The sequence below is a fragment of the Lissotriton vulgaris genome, chromosome 5, assembly GCF_964263255.1.
Source record: "Lissotriton vulgaris chromosome 5, aLisVul1.2, whole genome shotgun sequence".
NCBI classification, from domain to species: domain Eukaryota; kingdom Metazoa; phylum Chordata; class Amphibia; order Caudata; family Salamandridae; genus Lissotriton; species Lissotriton vulgaris.
Window position 1 is genome coordinate 914696097 of NC_141693.1, and position 17337 is coordinate 914713433.

The 17337-nt window shown below is 44.1% G+C and overlaps 1 protein-coding gene across 1 annotated transcript in view; it reads right to left on the reverse strand.

Annotated features, from left to right (window-relative positions):
* KNDC1 (kinase non-catalytic C-lobe domain containing 1) overlaps positions 1-17337 on the reverse strand; it is a 757927-nt gene that overhangs the window by 539416 nt on the left and 201174 nt on the right. Inside the window, exon 5 of the mRNA XM_086922530.1 lies at positions 10283-10400. Within this exon, the coding sequence (XP_086778656.1) occupies positions 10283-10400 (118 nt within the window). The remainder of the gene's footprint in view (positions 1-10282; positions 10401-17337) is intronic.

Here is a 17337-nt window from a genome sequence, read left to right on the forward strand (position 1 = left end):
GCTTGGTGCAAAGCAGGCAGGCTTATCAAAAGAGGCAATGTATAAAGTATTTGTGCAACACACACAGCAACACAATGAATACCCCACAAAAGTCTCCACGCAGGGTTATACCAATAGCTTTCTGTATTATTAGCAAAATGAGACCAAATGTTTCAAATGCAATATATGCACTTTTTTTTAAGTCACAAAAGAAAAATACAATGCTCAGAGCTCTCCCTGTATTTCACTGTTTGTGAGCGGTCACGCCCCACCAAACAGAAACAATTAAATATGGGAGGGGGTTCCACCACTGAGGCTGCCATATGGTATCAAATGAAAGTAAGCCCCTGAAGCCAGATAGTACAGGAAGGGGGTCAGTGGACCACTCAGGCTGTGCTCTGGTGCCTGGGAAGCTGCCTGTAAGGAGTGTGGGATTGGCAAAGTGCAGTACCTTAGAGTGTTGTTGGAGAATATAAGCCTGCAGTGTCTGGGTCAAGCCAGGAGTTGGGCTGTGGGAGATGTCTGCGGGCCTCAGGAGTATCGTCAGCTGATCAGAATCCCCAGTGGAGGATGATGCAGGTCTCACAGTGCAGCTCTGGCATGAAGAAGGCCGATGAGTCTCGTACTTCAGGACACGCCCTTGCCACCAGGGCAAAGAGTTGTGGGGAGCCTTACTGAAGGCGGCACAGCTGCTGTGAGCACGGCGGAGATGGGCATGAGTTGAGATGGTTGTTGAATATTGGAGCGCTGAGTCCTCCGCAAACGGGAAGGCGCACTAGTTGATTTGAAAACCAAGTCACCCATAAATGCAGGTCAGAGCAGACTGCTTGACTGCTGTAGAACCCCTCCTGCCTTTAGGGGGTTTGAAGTCTTTTCTGGCCCTGAGACTTTGGGGTATTGGGGCAAGCCAACAAGCCCTTGGAGAACATGGGTAGTGAAAACAGCACAGAGGTAGCAGGCAGAAGGCCAGTACACAAGGCAGGTTGTAGAGTGGCAGTCCCTCCTGCAACAAAACACGTAGCAAGCAGCAGGCAAACACAGTACAACTGTTAGCAAAGTGGCAGCCCCTCCTGGCAGCACAGCAGGCCTTCTGGTAATGTGCAGATGTAGAGCAAGCAGTGTCTGGTTACAAGTTTCCAAGCAGTGTCTGATTTGGTGGGGCCAGAGTCCCAGTACTTTTACCCAAAACTGCCTTTGATGTAGGGAGTGACTTCAAAAGAACTTTCTGAAGTGCACATGGATCCATTTCAGCCCGGTCTTGCCTGCCAGGCTAACCCTGGGGGGGGGGGGGTAAATCAGTGCTTTGTGTGAGAACAGGACACAGCCTATTCAGATGTAACTGTCAGCCACCTCTCCTCCTTCCTGCCCAGGACAGCCATCAGAATCCAGATGAGTGCTCAGAATTCAGATGAGCCTCCCCTTCCTGTGTTTGTAGCTTTCTAGAGGGAATGCACAATGTGTAGCTGTCACCCAAACCAGACATGTATTGGAGACAGGTTGTCAGGCACAAAGCGCAATAAGTACAGAGAAAGGTGACATTTCTAAAACAGCAATGTTACATCCAACGTCAACAGTGAGGAGGATTTAATATTACCATTCCAAACATATCAAATATAAAAAAGCTGCTCCTCTATGATCAGGAATTGCAGCTTTAAAGTATCTTAAGGAGTTCCCAATGCTTGCCTATGAGAGGGGTATACCTCAATGTAGTGTAAAACCAAATAGGCTGCTAGTAACTGCCAGGACATTCAAAACATAACTGTACATGTCCTACCTTTTACTTACATAGCACCCTGCCCCCAGGGCCTACCTTAGGGGTTACATATGTAAAAAAGGGAGTTTAAGGCTTGTCAAGTAGTTTTAAATGACCAGTCGAAGTGGCAGTAAACTGCATACACAGGCACTGCAGTGGCAGGCCTGAGATAGGTTTGAAAGGCTACTTATGTGGGTGGCACAATGAGTGCTGCAGGCCCACTAGTAGAATTTGAAGTAAAAGTCCTGGGTATATGGTATACCACTTTACAACAGACACAGATTTATCAATATGATAACTATGCCACTCAGGTATACACCAAGTTCATCATGACTAGAGGAGAAGCCCATGCACTTTAGCACTAGTTAGCAGTGGTAAAGTGCTCAGAGTCCTATGGCCAACAAAATGAACCAGCAAAAAGGAGATGCAAAAGTCAAACAGTCTGTGGAAATACCACCCTAAGGATGCCAGATCTAACAGTCCACCTGCAAGCAACTCAGGCAGGCAGACTGAGTGGTTAACAGAGAGGCTATTCTGTCACAGTTGCATGGAGCACTATGTCTGCCAAACCTCAAAATCATGCCTCTAAGAATGCACATAAACCACAATCTAGCACAAACACTTCTGTAACTGTGTTTCCCTTACAACTATGATGAAAGTCAAGCATAATGAAGCAGCACTGATAAAATCAGTCTGAACAAAAGTAAATTTTATTCTAATTAAGAAAAAATTATTTAACAACTGTTGCAACGGAAAAGTCCTCTTCACTGGTTATGGACATAAACCCCTGCTCTGAGTGCTCAACTCTATAGTTCTCTGGATCCCTAATGCTGATCTTTGCTATCAAAGGCAAACATGTCGGGGTTCGAGGGTGGTACAATATTGCTATTATCCACATTGGGAGTAGTCATGCACGGCCAGACCCTCAAATTCTTCCAGGAGCACCAAAGGGAATTTGCTTTGCCGCACAATCAGTTCTATAGAAATCTACAATTTCAACATGCCCTATGCCCATACATCAAAAACCTCTATACCAATCCCTCATTACTAATAGCTCTACTACACTTGATGCCCTCCAAGAGACCTGGGAGGGAGATCTTGGTCCGTTGGAGGGGGACGGCTGGACTGAGGCCTTGGAGTCCCAATGTGGTGCGGCAATCACCTGTCGCCTATGCCTTATTCAGTTCAAATACTTACATTGCGTATACTTTACCAGACATAGGCTCTGGCAGGCAGGCCTAATAGCATCCCCTACATGCTTACAATGTGGCACCAGCGAAGGTACATTTAGGCACACAAATTGGCTGTGTGGTGCGCTCACAAGGTTTAGGCGGGGTCCTGAAAAGCCTCTCCAAAATTTTGGCTTGGGATCTCCCCATGTCACCAAAATAGTTTTTTACACATCACAGATGAAATTGGGGGCAACAGGTATAAACAGTAGTTACTGTTCTTAGGCCTCACTTTGGCAAAATAGTATATAGTTAGACTTTGGAAGTCTACATCCCCCCAATGTTGGGCGTATGGAAAGAAGGTATGGACTTTTGCATGGGCAAGGAAGTGCCTATATTTAAAGCTAAGGGATGTCCACAGAAACACCCCAAGATCTGGCAGACATGGGCAGATTACTGTGGTCTTAATTTGGAGGCGCCGACCCCTGTCGCATTAGTTGTAGAGAATTAAGGTAGATAGGGATGCTAGCTTGTACAGTACTGTATGACTTAATTGCGTTGGGGATATTGTGATTTGGGAGGGTAAAAACTGGGGAGCACAGCAGGGACATGGCATATTTAGTTGTTTTATTGAATGTTTTTTTGTTTTTGATACATACTTATCTACATACTACTGCCATACATATGTACATTGATCTGTATTTGGTGAAATAGGCCAGAGGAGTCATATGTGGCTGTCAGCACAAATAAAATGTTTTGGAAAGAAAAAGGCAAACATGTATCATATCATGTTTGTGTGCCATGACATAAACTTGTCTCAGGGATTGCGGTCTTGTTGAAAAGGGAGGCGCACCCAAAGTGCTACCCTCATAGTGGAGGAAGGCTACTGCCTTCACAAGCAGTTAAGCAGCGTGAGGACAGTGATGGCAGCATACCTTGTAGTGATCAGTATGAGTGAACAGGTCCTTTTAAATCTGCGACACTAGAGCGAGGTCTACAGACTAACTCACCTTTTTAAAGTTCCACTTCTGTGTGTTTAACTTGCCCTTGGCCTACATCTGATAGATGTAGAGTGCTGTGCAGTGCAGGGGGGGGTGACTCTGCCCTGAATGCATGTGTGCTTGGGAACGAGAAGAGGGATGGAGAAAATCTGTGCAGTTAATTCATGGTGAGTGCATGAACTGGGTGTATATATACCTGATAGGGATATATTCCATCAAAGATGTAGTTATTTGAAGTCCGTGCTCAATGGAAGCATGTGCTGGGTGTATGTGTGCTTGCGAGAAATACAATACATGAAGGCTGAAGTGTTGTGCAGCGTACACTTGGTGAATGTGTGTTGGCAGTGTGTGTGTGTTTGCAAGCTGCACACCATGGCACAATACAGGAAAGGCTACAATACTGAGCAGTGCACACAGACTGCATGTGTGGGATGAATGTATATGTGTCTGTAATGGCACAATACAAAGAGGTAACAATACTGGATAAGTGTATCTGCTTTGGTCATACGCTGAGTGCAAGTGTGCCTGTAACGATACATCACATGAGGGGCACTTGGTTTCATTTTGGAAAGTCCAGGCCTGCTTGGTGAAAACATGAGGAGTAAAGGACCCTCCAGAGAGATTTGTGTATTGGTGCATATCTGTGAGCCCGGTAGAGAAAGACTACCCATGCACACTTAAAGGGTGCTCTTTGATTCAGTGATAGATCATAAGGATGAGGCCTGAACACATCTCAGGAAGGAGATTGGGCTGATAAAAGAATCATGCTGGTAGCCTGTGCCTTTGGAAGAAGAGAGGAGGAGACGAGCGCGACGCGACAGTGGAGGTCAATAGGTAAGTTATTTTTTATTTTTTACATTTGTCTCCCTCGTCCCCCTTTCTAAACCCCAACCCACCCTGCCTCACCTCTTTTCCCTGACACAAGCCGCACTTGATGGTGAGGCCAGCTCCTTGGCCAGAATAGTTCCTGCTATCCGGTATGCCAGGAGAGGATGCCGATACCTGAGTGGTTGCAAAGATCTGGCAGTTGCCTGAGAAATCTGAAATATGACCATGGATCACCATGAATAAAGGAAGACTGAGCTGGAGCTGCCCCCATGAAATTGAGGAAGACACAGTGTGCACATAATGGCATCACCTAGACCTCAGCTGAGAGCACAGGAATATAATCCCACCACCCCATGTAGAGAGCGCAAGACTTACCATGCAAGTGGAGCACTAGAGCACCTCCGATTGGTGCTGAAGCGGTCTGCGTATGCTCAGGAATGATAGCTATTTGCAGCTGACTCCCCGCACAGGACTGGAGCAGTGTGAGTGCCAGCAGTCCGGGCACTTGGTGGAACATTACAAGCCTCCTCACAGTTGGCGCAGGTAAGACTGGTTATGGGCCTATTGAGACTTTTGGGAAACTAGCTGCTGAGGGCGCTGTGGCACCAAGACACCTTCAACTATTTTACGAGCAGTCAAGGCCTACCAGTTTGCATTCCCTGGATGTAGCCACCAGTGAATGGGGAATATCTCATACCATATTAAACAGATTGGTTGGGAGAGTGAGTTGCTAGCGAAACACTAGAGCCCAAACCTTAACGGTGAATGGGTTATTATTTATATATGTTGCAACATTGTTTTGAATGTGTAGAGTTAGAAATAAAATACTTGTTTTTATTCTAAAATTAAGTAGACTGGAAATTGATTTGTTGTGTGCTCTTTGAGTTTTTGAGTTGTGTTCACTGACCTGTACTCATACTTCCCCTTACCAAATGAGTCTTTCACTGCTAGACCAAAGCTACCACTCAGAGTCATGTGCAGAAGGGTTACTTAGCCCAGTGCTCAGGCTCCATAGAAGGCTGTGACATCAGGAGTAAAATGCCTCAACCCCCACAATTGGGCCCAGTAACCCCTGTGTGCCCTGCGGCTCTCGCAAAGGGGTTCTGACAATGACTCAGTATAAAACCTGGGTTCAGATTAATACATTTAGAAAAACATAAGTCAAGTTTGTAAATGCACCCATATATAATTATGTGTGTGTGTATGGGGAAAAAAGAATTTGGAGAAGACAAACAAGAAATGTAAATGCAGGTTTTCTTAGTTTGTGTTCTATTTGCCCTAATATGAGCAGAGGAGGAGGATGAATGGAGAGCATCCAGAGTCGACAACAGGAAAGAGGTAAGTAGGAATGGGAATCAAGGGCAAGATAAGTGATTAAAAGAGGGAATGGTAATAACAGCATGGACTGCTAGTCTGGGTATCCCCAGACTCACAGTCCAGTACGCCCTAAGTAAAACCTTGCAAGATTGGGCAACATACACCAAAATGGAGATTTCAGAGGATATCACACAAAAGAAAAACAACAAAATGGCAATGGTGGAAGGGAAAGGATTGTGTGAGGGGACCGAAATCAGGAGAAGGGAAAAACAGGGGATTCTGGGCATATCCCTTTTCAAATGGCTTACCAATCCAATTGATCATTTTCGATCGATCATTTTTCTATATTCTGCAATCGGATTTCAGTCATAAAACATTGATGCATGTCCTATTGATTCAACATTTGGTAAGGCCACCTACAACGCTCCCCAACTCCTAAAATGGGATTAGTACATTAAGAAGCATTTACAATGCAATGGTCTCGGCATTATTAAAGGTAGAGCTATTGGCATTGCTTATGACTTTTTTATCATAAATAAATAGCATTGTCATTTACAATGCCAATAGCTTAATCACTCGCATATGCATGACCTATTGCATTTATACACACAGAGCCACCCACACATAGAGCCACCTACAAAAAAAAGCTATCTACACAGGAGGAAAAAGTAAGATGGGCAGAAAGAAAGACAAGAATAGAAGGGGAAAGGAAGAGTGAAAGAAGGAAGGCAACTTCGAAACAAAGAAGGAAGAAATGGTGAAGGGTGGAAGGATGGATGGACTTTAGAATGAACCAATTGGAGTAATGGATGGAGCAATGAGTAGCAGAGTGAATTGAGGTTTGGTGGAAGGATAGGTGATGGGCTGGTGACTGGATCAATGGCTAAAAAGATAAATGGATGCATGCATATACCGACGAGTGGATGGACAATGAAGGAAGCATGCAAATGTGGATGAAGAAAGGGTGAAAGTGAGAACCGATGTGTGGATGGATAAGTGAAAGGAAGGACGACGAAAGGGTATAGGAAACTGTTCTAGGGAGTATGGGCAGTGTCCCTTGGTGCTATTTAAGATATGGTTCAAGGTGGGAGCTATTTTACTGTTATTACTACTCAGTTGTTTCAAAGTCTATGAAATGCTGCAATTCAAGGAGCGCTGTGCTGCACTCCCGAATTTTCATCTGTTGACAAAGTTTGATTTGTTTCCCCTGAATGTTTTGTCAATCTTTGTATTGCTAAATTAAAATCAACTAAAATTATGTGCACAGATTATCAAATCTATAAATATGCACTTTAATAAAGCAATCTAGAAGAGTGGCTCCTACTAACAAAGAGAGAGGAATAAAATAAGATACAAGAGCGCATAAACATTAATTACACCATCTACTATGTGGTTTCCACTGGCATACAATCTGTCAAATGCAAGCGATTCTGAGAGGGGTAAGAATGCGGAGATTATTAAACTGTAAAGTCAGTCCCGGCTGGGGAGCACGCTACCTTTTTTAAGCGGGGAGGAACACGAAGAAGCAGCGCAGGGCCCCCGCGATGACTCCGAGCACCACTCAAACGGCGGCCGCCATCAACCCGGGAGCCACCTGCAGCGACTCCACGGACACCCGCAGCACCACATCACTGAAGCACGAGTCAGCCATCACAGCTGGAGCTAAGACAGAACGAGACCTGCTCTCCTAGGCTCCCTCTGTGGGGATGTTCCCGTATTTGACCGGGCAGCTGGCTTCACCCCCGTTTTGCTGGTGGATTCTTCCTTTAAACGATACATAAACCAAGTATCCGTGGTGCCTCTATAAGAGGTGGGTTGCTACCTAATATCTGCCCTGTATTTACATAGCATTGAAAGTTTCTAAGGTGCTCGTCTGGCAACAGTTACTCTGAGCAAATCTGGGAGTGATGCGAAAAGAACAGCTGCTAGGGATTCTGGGACATTGAGTTTCTAATAGTTTTCCACTGAGAGAAAAGCTGCCAAACATTTCAAGTACGCGTTCCACTGCGTGGGTGAGTGCTAACTCACAGGCACCCTTATTGTTTAAAGAGTTAAAGAAATTTGGTAACAGTACCTACCCTGCGTTTAGCGCGGCCTCTGACTTGACCTCAAATACATTAACCCTGCAGTGTGCACCTCTTTGTTGTCCCTGATGTGTTTGTTTTTAGCTAAGCCCGGAGCAGTCTCTTCGGGGTGGCCTTGAAGAATCTGTGTCACTGGAGCATTTTGTTACAGGAGGCAACGGATTTGCAATGGAAACGCTGCGCTTTCCAGGAGACGGACAGGGCTGATGGCGGCGGCGCGGGTCCTTCTGAACTTCGGGGGGACGTCCTGACAGAGCTCACCCTGGGACAGAGGGGCTGCACAGCTCCCGAGAGGCGCAGAAGTACTATGAGCTCTTGAAAGCAGCCCTCGTCGGAGAGCCCGTCCTGCTCTGAGGGATGCCCGGCGCTGTGCCCAGGACTCCTCGCCCTCAGAGGGCCCCCCCCCTGGCCGGTAGCAGAGCCCTGCTCCCGTGGTGCGCCCTCATCTTTTCCCATTGGTGCTAGTATTGAGAATTAAGTGAAGGTACGGAGCACCAACCAGCTCAAATTAAGCACGGAGTAAAACTCTGAAAGTGCAGTTAATCGGGGATTAGCATGGTCCAAATCTAACCGAAGGCAATGTGCTAAAGTGCCTTCCTCGTGCTTATCGTGATGATGAAAGTACTGCCACCATACATTCTGGAATCTTCCCTGCAGGGTGTTACAACAGCTAAAGTGCGTTTCTTCACTGTTAATTGCACGATGAGTCATGAGTTGCTATAATGCGGTCCACAGCTAAATCTTTAGGGAATACAACAGAGCTCGCACATAAGCCTCCACCGTGACTGATTACTTGTCGTTAACAATAACTTGTGCAAACGTTTGTCCAATGCCAAACTGTGCTCCTGAATCTGTCTTGGAGCACTGTGTTTTTAAATACTTTATTGTGACTGCATTCATTCGGTTTGCGCCTTCGGTACAGTGTAAGGGTTGGTGGTCATCCGTGTGCCAAATTGAACTTAGCTATTTCATTGCTAGTAACGTGGTGTGGTTTGTGATGCCCCCAACTCTCCTAAGTGTGTTTCGTGCAATCGGCGGGACCAGTGACCTTGCAGCCATATACCCAAGTGTGTCAGATGAAATTGCTGCAAAGCTCTTAGCACCAGGTGTTCATGCTTGTTTCTCTCGTTTGTCCACACAGGAGGAGACACGGACAGCGGGAGGGGGGGGGGGAGAGGAGACACGGACAGCGGGAGGGGGGCGGGAACGGGCACAATCAGAAGGCAACAAGCACTCACCTGGACTTCTTCCGGCGGCGGTCGTCCTGAAATGGCTGCCACTCTTCACAGCGCCTTCGGCCTGAAATGGCTGCCACTCTTCACAGCGCCTACATTTGGCTGCAGATACCGAAAGCACATCACGCTGCCCCTGGCAGAGGCAGATGGAGCGGACTTCAAACAGGGGTGAAGGAGCATTAAAAACGGCACAAACGGGGGCAGAGGCAGAGGCTCGATGCTCACCGTCACTGCGGTGAAACAAAATGGCGGCCGCAAGCTTCCGATTTTTTCGGAATTGGGGGCGTGGTTTTGCTGTTTTGAGTGACAGACAACGTCACTGTCTAAAGAACAGCAAAACTTACGCCCCCAAATCCAAAAAAGACGGAGCCTATTCGGAGGGACGGCTCTCTCCTCCAATGACTGGCCTCCGTTTAGGAAGCCAGCCAATGGGAGAGAGGCAAAAACTGAGGCGGGACAAATAGTCCCACTAAGAAACAATAAATCTCGGACTTCCGGTCTCCCTACCTCGACCTAAAAAGCGTGTTTGTGGTCCCAAACTCTGATTAGAAGTGTTTACAGCCATAAAAATGTTGTTATGTCCCGTCCTAGGTCTTCAACAGACAAATTAAGCTATTTGTAGCCGAGGCCAAAAAATATTAGCAAGAAAGTAATCTATATGATTTATAGGAAATATACAACTAGGAAATCCTTCAGGCTTGAATCATTAGCCTGAGTAATACCATCCAAGTATTAATCTTGAAAATCTGCAATTATGTAGCCTTATTTGTTATTACTATTGAAAGCATTGGCGTATAAACACAATTAAAATTGAAGGCGTTATATATTCACATTTCTCACTTTAGCATCCTCATCGAACAGTAACATTTTATAAAGATTTCGATATTTCATTAATTAGGTCATCACAGAGCTTTACCTTGAAAGCCAGCCACAGATTCAATAGAAAGCACTCTTCTTCCAACAGCAGAGAGACTTCGACAAATGTTCAAGGAAGAACAATAATCCATTCGTTCTTCACACAATAAAATGATGCTCTGTGTAAATAATCGACACGTTAAAATCATAATATTGTTTCGAAATGACATTCAAATTTCTAAAAAGTATTTAAGACATGGTGGCCATCTGACCCTTACTCCATTATAAGCATAGAGAATGAGGAAACCAGGAAAAAGGAACAGTGCTATTGGGATTAGTAATGAATTTGACATATGCCCAAATATTTGGCTCTGAATCAACCTTATTATCGGTTCAGGACTTGACTTAGCTTTACAAGAAAATTAGTAGAAGGAAAGTGTGTCTGCTTCACTTGCTAGAGGTTTTGATAGTGTGATTGATCTGCTGAACATCGTATTGTTTATCTGGGTGGTAAGAAGATGAGAGCTTGTCGTACAGTTTTATTATAGCTCTATGCTGGTTCACAGCTTTTGCGGTCAGAGACTTTTTCTGCAGGTTACAATTATGCAATTATTAAGGAAATTCCGGTCAGTGATAAGAACTTTCAGCCAGATTCATCAAACTAAAATCGGCTCGCAAAGGGCCAGATTCTGAGAATCTGGACCTTTGCGAGCGCTATTTTTGCATTTGGGATTCATCATCCCAAATGCAAAAATCGCAATTCTAGAAATCGCTAAATTGAGATTAATTGCATTTAAGGAATCTCAATTTGAGAGTCCTTAAATGCAATTCATGAACCATTTTTAAATTGTGAATTCGCAATCTGGGGCCGCTATTTACCGCGAAGTCTAGCTACGTGGTAAATAGCAAAAACTTTGAAAAATGCACTAAAGTGCTTTTTTCAAAGTTTCATGTTGCGCACATACATGCCCTAAGGGCATGTGTGTGCGCAACATATGTGCACACATCAATTTCAGGGGTGCAACAGGATGTCCTTTGGACACCCCTGCACCCTTGAAATCGCAATCTCAATTTGCGAATCGCTAATTGAGATTAGCAAATTGAGATGGTCTTCCCATTCATTCCTATGGGCCTCTAGGCCCATAGGAATGAATGGGGAGATATTCCTTAATTGTGACTCGCAATTTGCGAGTCGCAATTAAGGAATTATTACAAATCACTATTTTTCTAAGTGATTTCTTGATGAATAGCATTTTGCTATTGCTTAATAGCAAATCGGTATTTTTCGCTATTAAGGAATCGCAAAATGTGTTCTTGATGAATCTGGGGGTATGTGTATGTTTTCCAGATTACAGAAATAAAAAACGTCAAGGTCCCTAACAAGTGGTAGGTGAGCAAGGAAGGTTTTCAGGTTCACTGTTTATTAGATTTTGTAGCAGCTCGAATTATCATAATTGTGATTTTTGACTGCTTCTGTATGCCCGCATTTTTGGCATGAGGGTGGTGTTGGCAGGAAGTACAATGATATGGCCAATTAAACCTGTTTTGGGTATTTTTACAGGTACTATGGACTGTGAGACTTATAGAAGAAGGTTAACATGGTCTGTAAGGAGAAGACAGCGTGAGCAACATTTGTGAGTCCTATGGGTTATTGTGAGTGAATAAGGGTGATTGTAATGTATTTGACTGCCTGGGGTTCTTTGCATTGTTTGCATCTGCTGATTAGAAACAGGTTAAATGTACATGCACTTCTCCTTGATTGTGTGGCTGTACTTCTAACATCAAATCATAACAAGCCATGACTCATCGCATTAACTTTGGATTAAAATGAACAATACACTTGGGGCCAGATGTAAGTAAAATCAAATTTGCGAATCCTTAATAGCGAATTTTACCGATTCGCTATTAAGTACTCGTAAAATTGAATGTAGGTAGGAATCGCTAAAATATTAGCGAATCCTTAATATTCCTCAATAGCGAATCGCAAACTGAAATTCGCTAATAAGGAATACCTACCCATTCATTCCTATGGGCTAGGAAGCCCATAGAAATGAATAGGAAGATATTCTCTATTTGCAATTCGCTATTAGGGAATCGCAAATAGTGGGCGCTATTTCAAGGGTGCCAGGGTGTCACCTCTGAAATGTGCATATGTTCAGATGTGGCACACATACATGCCCTAAGGGCATGAATGTGTGCCACATGGCACTTTTTGAAAAGCAAAAAAGTGCTTTTTTAAAGGAAATCACTAATTACCACCAACTTGAAGTTGGTGGTAATTTATAAAGAAGATCAAGATCAGCCAGATATGAAACTAGTGAAAAGTAAATGACCAAATGAGATTAATGGTTACTGTGCGACATATACACATTAATTTAAACAATTTACAATCCTGTGGTGGACATAAAAAGGCAAGACCACTAATTGTCTTGCTACATTTCATGCCATATTAAAAACGGAGGTCATGAATCACATTTATTTCCGGATCATTTTCGAATTTCAACTTACCTTGAATGGTCAATTATAATATTCTATTCTAGCATTTGTGATCTGTGAAGGATGTTTCTACTTCTGTTGGTGTATGATAAATTCCAGTAGCGGTCAGTGGTGGCGATTGGCACATTGGCGATGCAGTGCCCGCAACAAACTTCGTTTTATTTATTTATATGTTCACTTACCTGTATTTGGCCGTATTCCGTAATTTACTACCCCCCACCCTGCCACTCCCCCGCCCCACGTCACCTCCCGACAGCACTCCCACCACCGACCAATACTGTAAAATTCAGTTGAGGTGAGGAGATGTAAACACGTGGGTGACATTTAGCCTAAAATAGTGGTTCTAAACCTTTTGACTTCTCTGGACCCCCACTGAATCAATAGAAGCCTGCCAAGCAGCTCCGTCTAAGAAGTTTCTATGATTTGAACCTCAAAACCTTTCAGAAACAAGTATACATAAAATAATGACAAACTATGAAATATTTTATTTAATTCCAAACAAAAATATGCAACAATCAAAACTTTAATTTTAAAGGAAGATTGGAGCTTTTCAAAATGCAGTTTGATTTCTATACAATAACGTGGTATGCTAGACTCCAGCATATTATTTTGCTTCTTTGGTTCCTGCATGCTCTCATTTTGTTGGTGCATATCAGTGCTTCAATTGAAGCCATCAGCGATCCATAATAAAGGTTGTTTGCTGTACTTGCACTGCACCCTCAATCAATTAAGGTACTAAAGTAATTCTTAGCCTCCATTTTTAAATCCCTTCACATTTACAGAGTTCACATAAATATACGTTAATAAATAGCTGAATTTAGGAAATTGTGGCATTAGTTGAGGTGGAGAGAACCCCTAAAGTCACGAAATTAACCTGAGTTCAAACCTCTGTTAGATGTGACACAAAGTAGACAAGCTTAATTTAGAAGCAATGAGTAAAGTATTTATGCAGTACCAAAACAGTAATACGGTAAAAACACAACACAAGATAAATACAAAAGCAGTATAGAAAAATTGAGTAAATGTAACATATAAAAAGACACCAACATGACAAAATCCAATGAGGCATACAAGAGTTATGAACTTTCAACGTTTAAAGTTAAATAGCACCAAAAAGCATAAAGCACCAACCTCAGTCGTCGTTATGCTTGACCGGTCCCTAAGCACAAGTAAAGGCCAATTGCAAAGGAGCACGGGTTGAATCTAGAAATCAGGTTCTACCAGGTCAGATGTTTTACCTTCAGACTATGCCTTTAAAATTGAAGTAAAAAAATCATCTGTGGGGCAAGGATAAACACTAGATAAGGTCTAAGTGAGGCCATTAGCTTTCAGTGGGAAAGCTCAGAGTGAGAGAAATTTGAAGTCCACACCCAGAGAAGGTCCCTTGCCGGCCTGATACTTTTGGTGGCTTCACCCAGTGAAGATTTCTACCTTCAGACGTAGTCACTTTTTTAGAGTTCGGATTCTTCTAGCAGGGTAAGGCTACAGTATGTTGCTGAAGTGGGCTCCATGAGGCCAGATACCTTCTCTGCAAGGTTCTTCTGAATTGTATTTGCTGCTGGGGAAAAACCCAGAGTGGGAGCAACCTGAATCTTTGGCCCAGCTGCAATACACCTTCAACAGATGGTCTTGGTAGGTTGGTCCCAGTCCTCTTGAGGCCTTTGGAGTTGTAAGCAATTGGGTAATAGACTGAAGAGGGTGGAAACCGTTCTCAGGCAACAACCACAATCTTTGTCCAGGTGAACCACAAAAGTCACTAAATTACCCTTTGCTTATCCCTTTTGTAGCTGCTGGGCACAAAGCAGTCAGTATTAACTTAGAGGCAATGTGTAAAGTATTTATGCAGCACACAAACATAGGGGACCTATTACGATGGCGGGGGGGACATGCATCGGAGCATGAGGCCGACCGCCGATTTTGCGGCGGTCCCGCCATTCAAATTAGGATGCACCTGCCACACTGGCGGTCGCATCCCTCATTTTTTACATTGCGGCAGGCGGTGCTGTAAGCAGCACCTGCGGCAATGTAAAAAAAAGCATTTTGTGCATTTGTATACACAACGCGTCAGGTACCGTGCGTTGCCTGCCACCTTGTGCATGCAAATGTAGGGGGTACCATAGGTACCCCCTATGTGCACCCCCCCAACACTCGCAACGGGCCCCCAAAAGCACGAACCGCCTGCCTTTCCATGGCGGAAACACTGCCATGGAAAGGCTGATTTCCACCTGCATCATAATATGGATGGCGGTGTCTTGCAGACACCGCCACCATATTATGCCCCTTTTCCACCCAGTCAATGAGTCGACTGGCGGAAAATCAGCAGATGGTCTTTCTGTCCGCCGCGGACCCCCCAGCCATACTAATATGGCCGGGTAGATTAGAAAAATAGAGTACAAATGCAATAAATGAAATGAGACCAAAACCACAAAAATCCAAACAGTAGGACAGGGAAAAGCAATTTTGAAGTTTCAAGAAAAGGTAGCACACAGAAGCAGAAATCGCTAATAGTGAGTATCTGGTCGCGTTAGAACAGGACAAAGTAACAAGTTCAGGCCAACCATGATGAAGTGCAGGCCAGATACGGGGACCAGATTAGCCCCATTGAAAACATTTCCATCTCAAGTCTGGCACGCAGACTTCAAATCTTCAGGATTTCACAGGAGGAGCTCCAATGATGCCAGACAGGGATCGGGTCTTGGGTAGGCACCACTTGGGTATCAGGAACTCATTCCAGCAGAGGCCAGCAGGGCTCACACATGTCCAGGCAGGGCTAGTTGCAGACAGTCAGTTGGGCAGCTACAAGGAGACCTCTGAAATGTGTTGTGTCCCTGAAGCTCAGAACTGTTGTTCAGCCAGCTTATTCCTGGACTCACTTACGTTAGCCTGGGATGAAGGGAACTGGTCCGATCTCAGAGAGAAAGTCAGGCCTTAAGCAGCATGGCGGTCCTCTGGAGAACAAGGCTGTCCTTCTTCTGTAATGTCTATGGGTCCAGCAATGTGCTGATGAGTGGTTCAGGAGGTCCAAAAGTTATACCTGGTTCCACCATTTGAGGAGGGCGAAACTTCCACTCCACCCCGACATCTGGCTATGGATGTCTACGGTGACAAAAGGCTGGCGTAAAGTTCCTTTTTAGGATTGCTGGAGGCAGCCCTTTAAAAGTGGGGCAAGAAACAGCTCGCCCCATCTCATCTTTGCAGGGTGGCCCTCTCCTGCTGCACCCAGGTCCCACTGTTCACTGTCTGGGTCCAATACGTATTTCTCATGGGGAGCAATTAACAGGCCCAGGCAGCTAGAAACTCATAAGGCCTCAGAAAGTTTAGGGCAAGAAAAGGCCAAATTTCTCCAAATGGCATGATGAAAATTGTAATCTAAAATCCGACTTTACCTTTAAAGAACTTTTTATATTACAATTCATTTGAGTCCAAATGTGAGATTTCTGCCTGCTCCTGATTAAAGTTAGCCCTTACTAAATGCAATTAGGTAACCCATTGTTATCTTATAAGAATGAAAAACGAATTTAGGACTTTTTCACTACCATGACATGTAAAACTTAAAAGCACAATTTTAATTGCACCCTGCCCTATGGGCTCTTTAGAGCCTACTTTAGAGATGGTAACGCATAACACGCATTTGTAATGCAATAGATCTTGCATTTGTGAAAGTAAATCAAAATGTCTTTTCCCCATGTGTTTTGGTTTAGAGTAGAGTGGATATATGTGGTTTGGAGGGGAATTATAGGTGTTGTATTGGAATTGTTAGTTGAGGAATGATATGGGGTGGACTTGTATGGTATGTAGTGTATTCCTGTAGTGAAATTATGTATCATAGAAAATAGATAGGGGTGAGAGATGCACAGAATAGATAGAAAGGAAGATAGAGGGGGGTAGGTAGTTTGTGAACAAAAGTTTGTGAATGAACTATAGATAGAAGAGCAGAACGAGTGAGGTAGAAAGTAAAAAAGAAGGGGAGGGCGGGCCATGAATGCATAGAGTGTGGGTTTGAGGGTTGTAAATGTTGAAAAGTCATGAGAAAGAAACTGTGCTTTAAAATCTGAAGTGAACCAATATGAGAGAGGTGGGAGGAGTGCATGAGGGAGCGAGAGAGAGGTGTAAGACAGAGTATGAAAGAGAGACAGAGGAATGAGTTGAATGGGGCAACGAGAGGGGAGGCGAGAGGTGAAATTGTGCACAGCGCAAAGAGATACAGGAAGGTAGAATGTGTGAGCAGGGAGTATAAAGAGTAGTGAGGAAGTGTGAGGGAGGGATGAGAGGGGCAGTGAAATAGCGAGATGTGGTTGGGTAGTGGGAGTGTGAAGGGGAGAGATGGGTTTAGAATTGTTTATTGTGGGATTGTGTGTTGTGGAATTGTGTGGTGTGGAGTTGTGGAGTGGAAATATGTGATATGGTGTGTTTTTGAATTATGTGGATAGTAATTAAATGGTATTAACTATTGTTGAAATTATGTAGAGTGTGATTGTGTTTTATGTAGTTAATTATGTGTAATGGTATTGTGAGTTGCAGAGTGGCATGTTGTGGATTTATGTGGTGTGTTGTTAAATTTTGTGGCATATTGTGGAAATGTGTGCTGTGCACTGGAGGTTTTTTAGGTATTCTGAATGA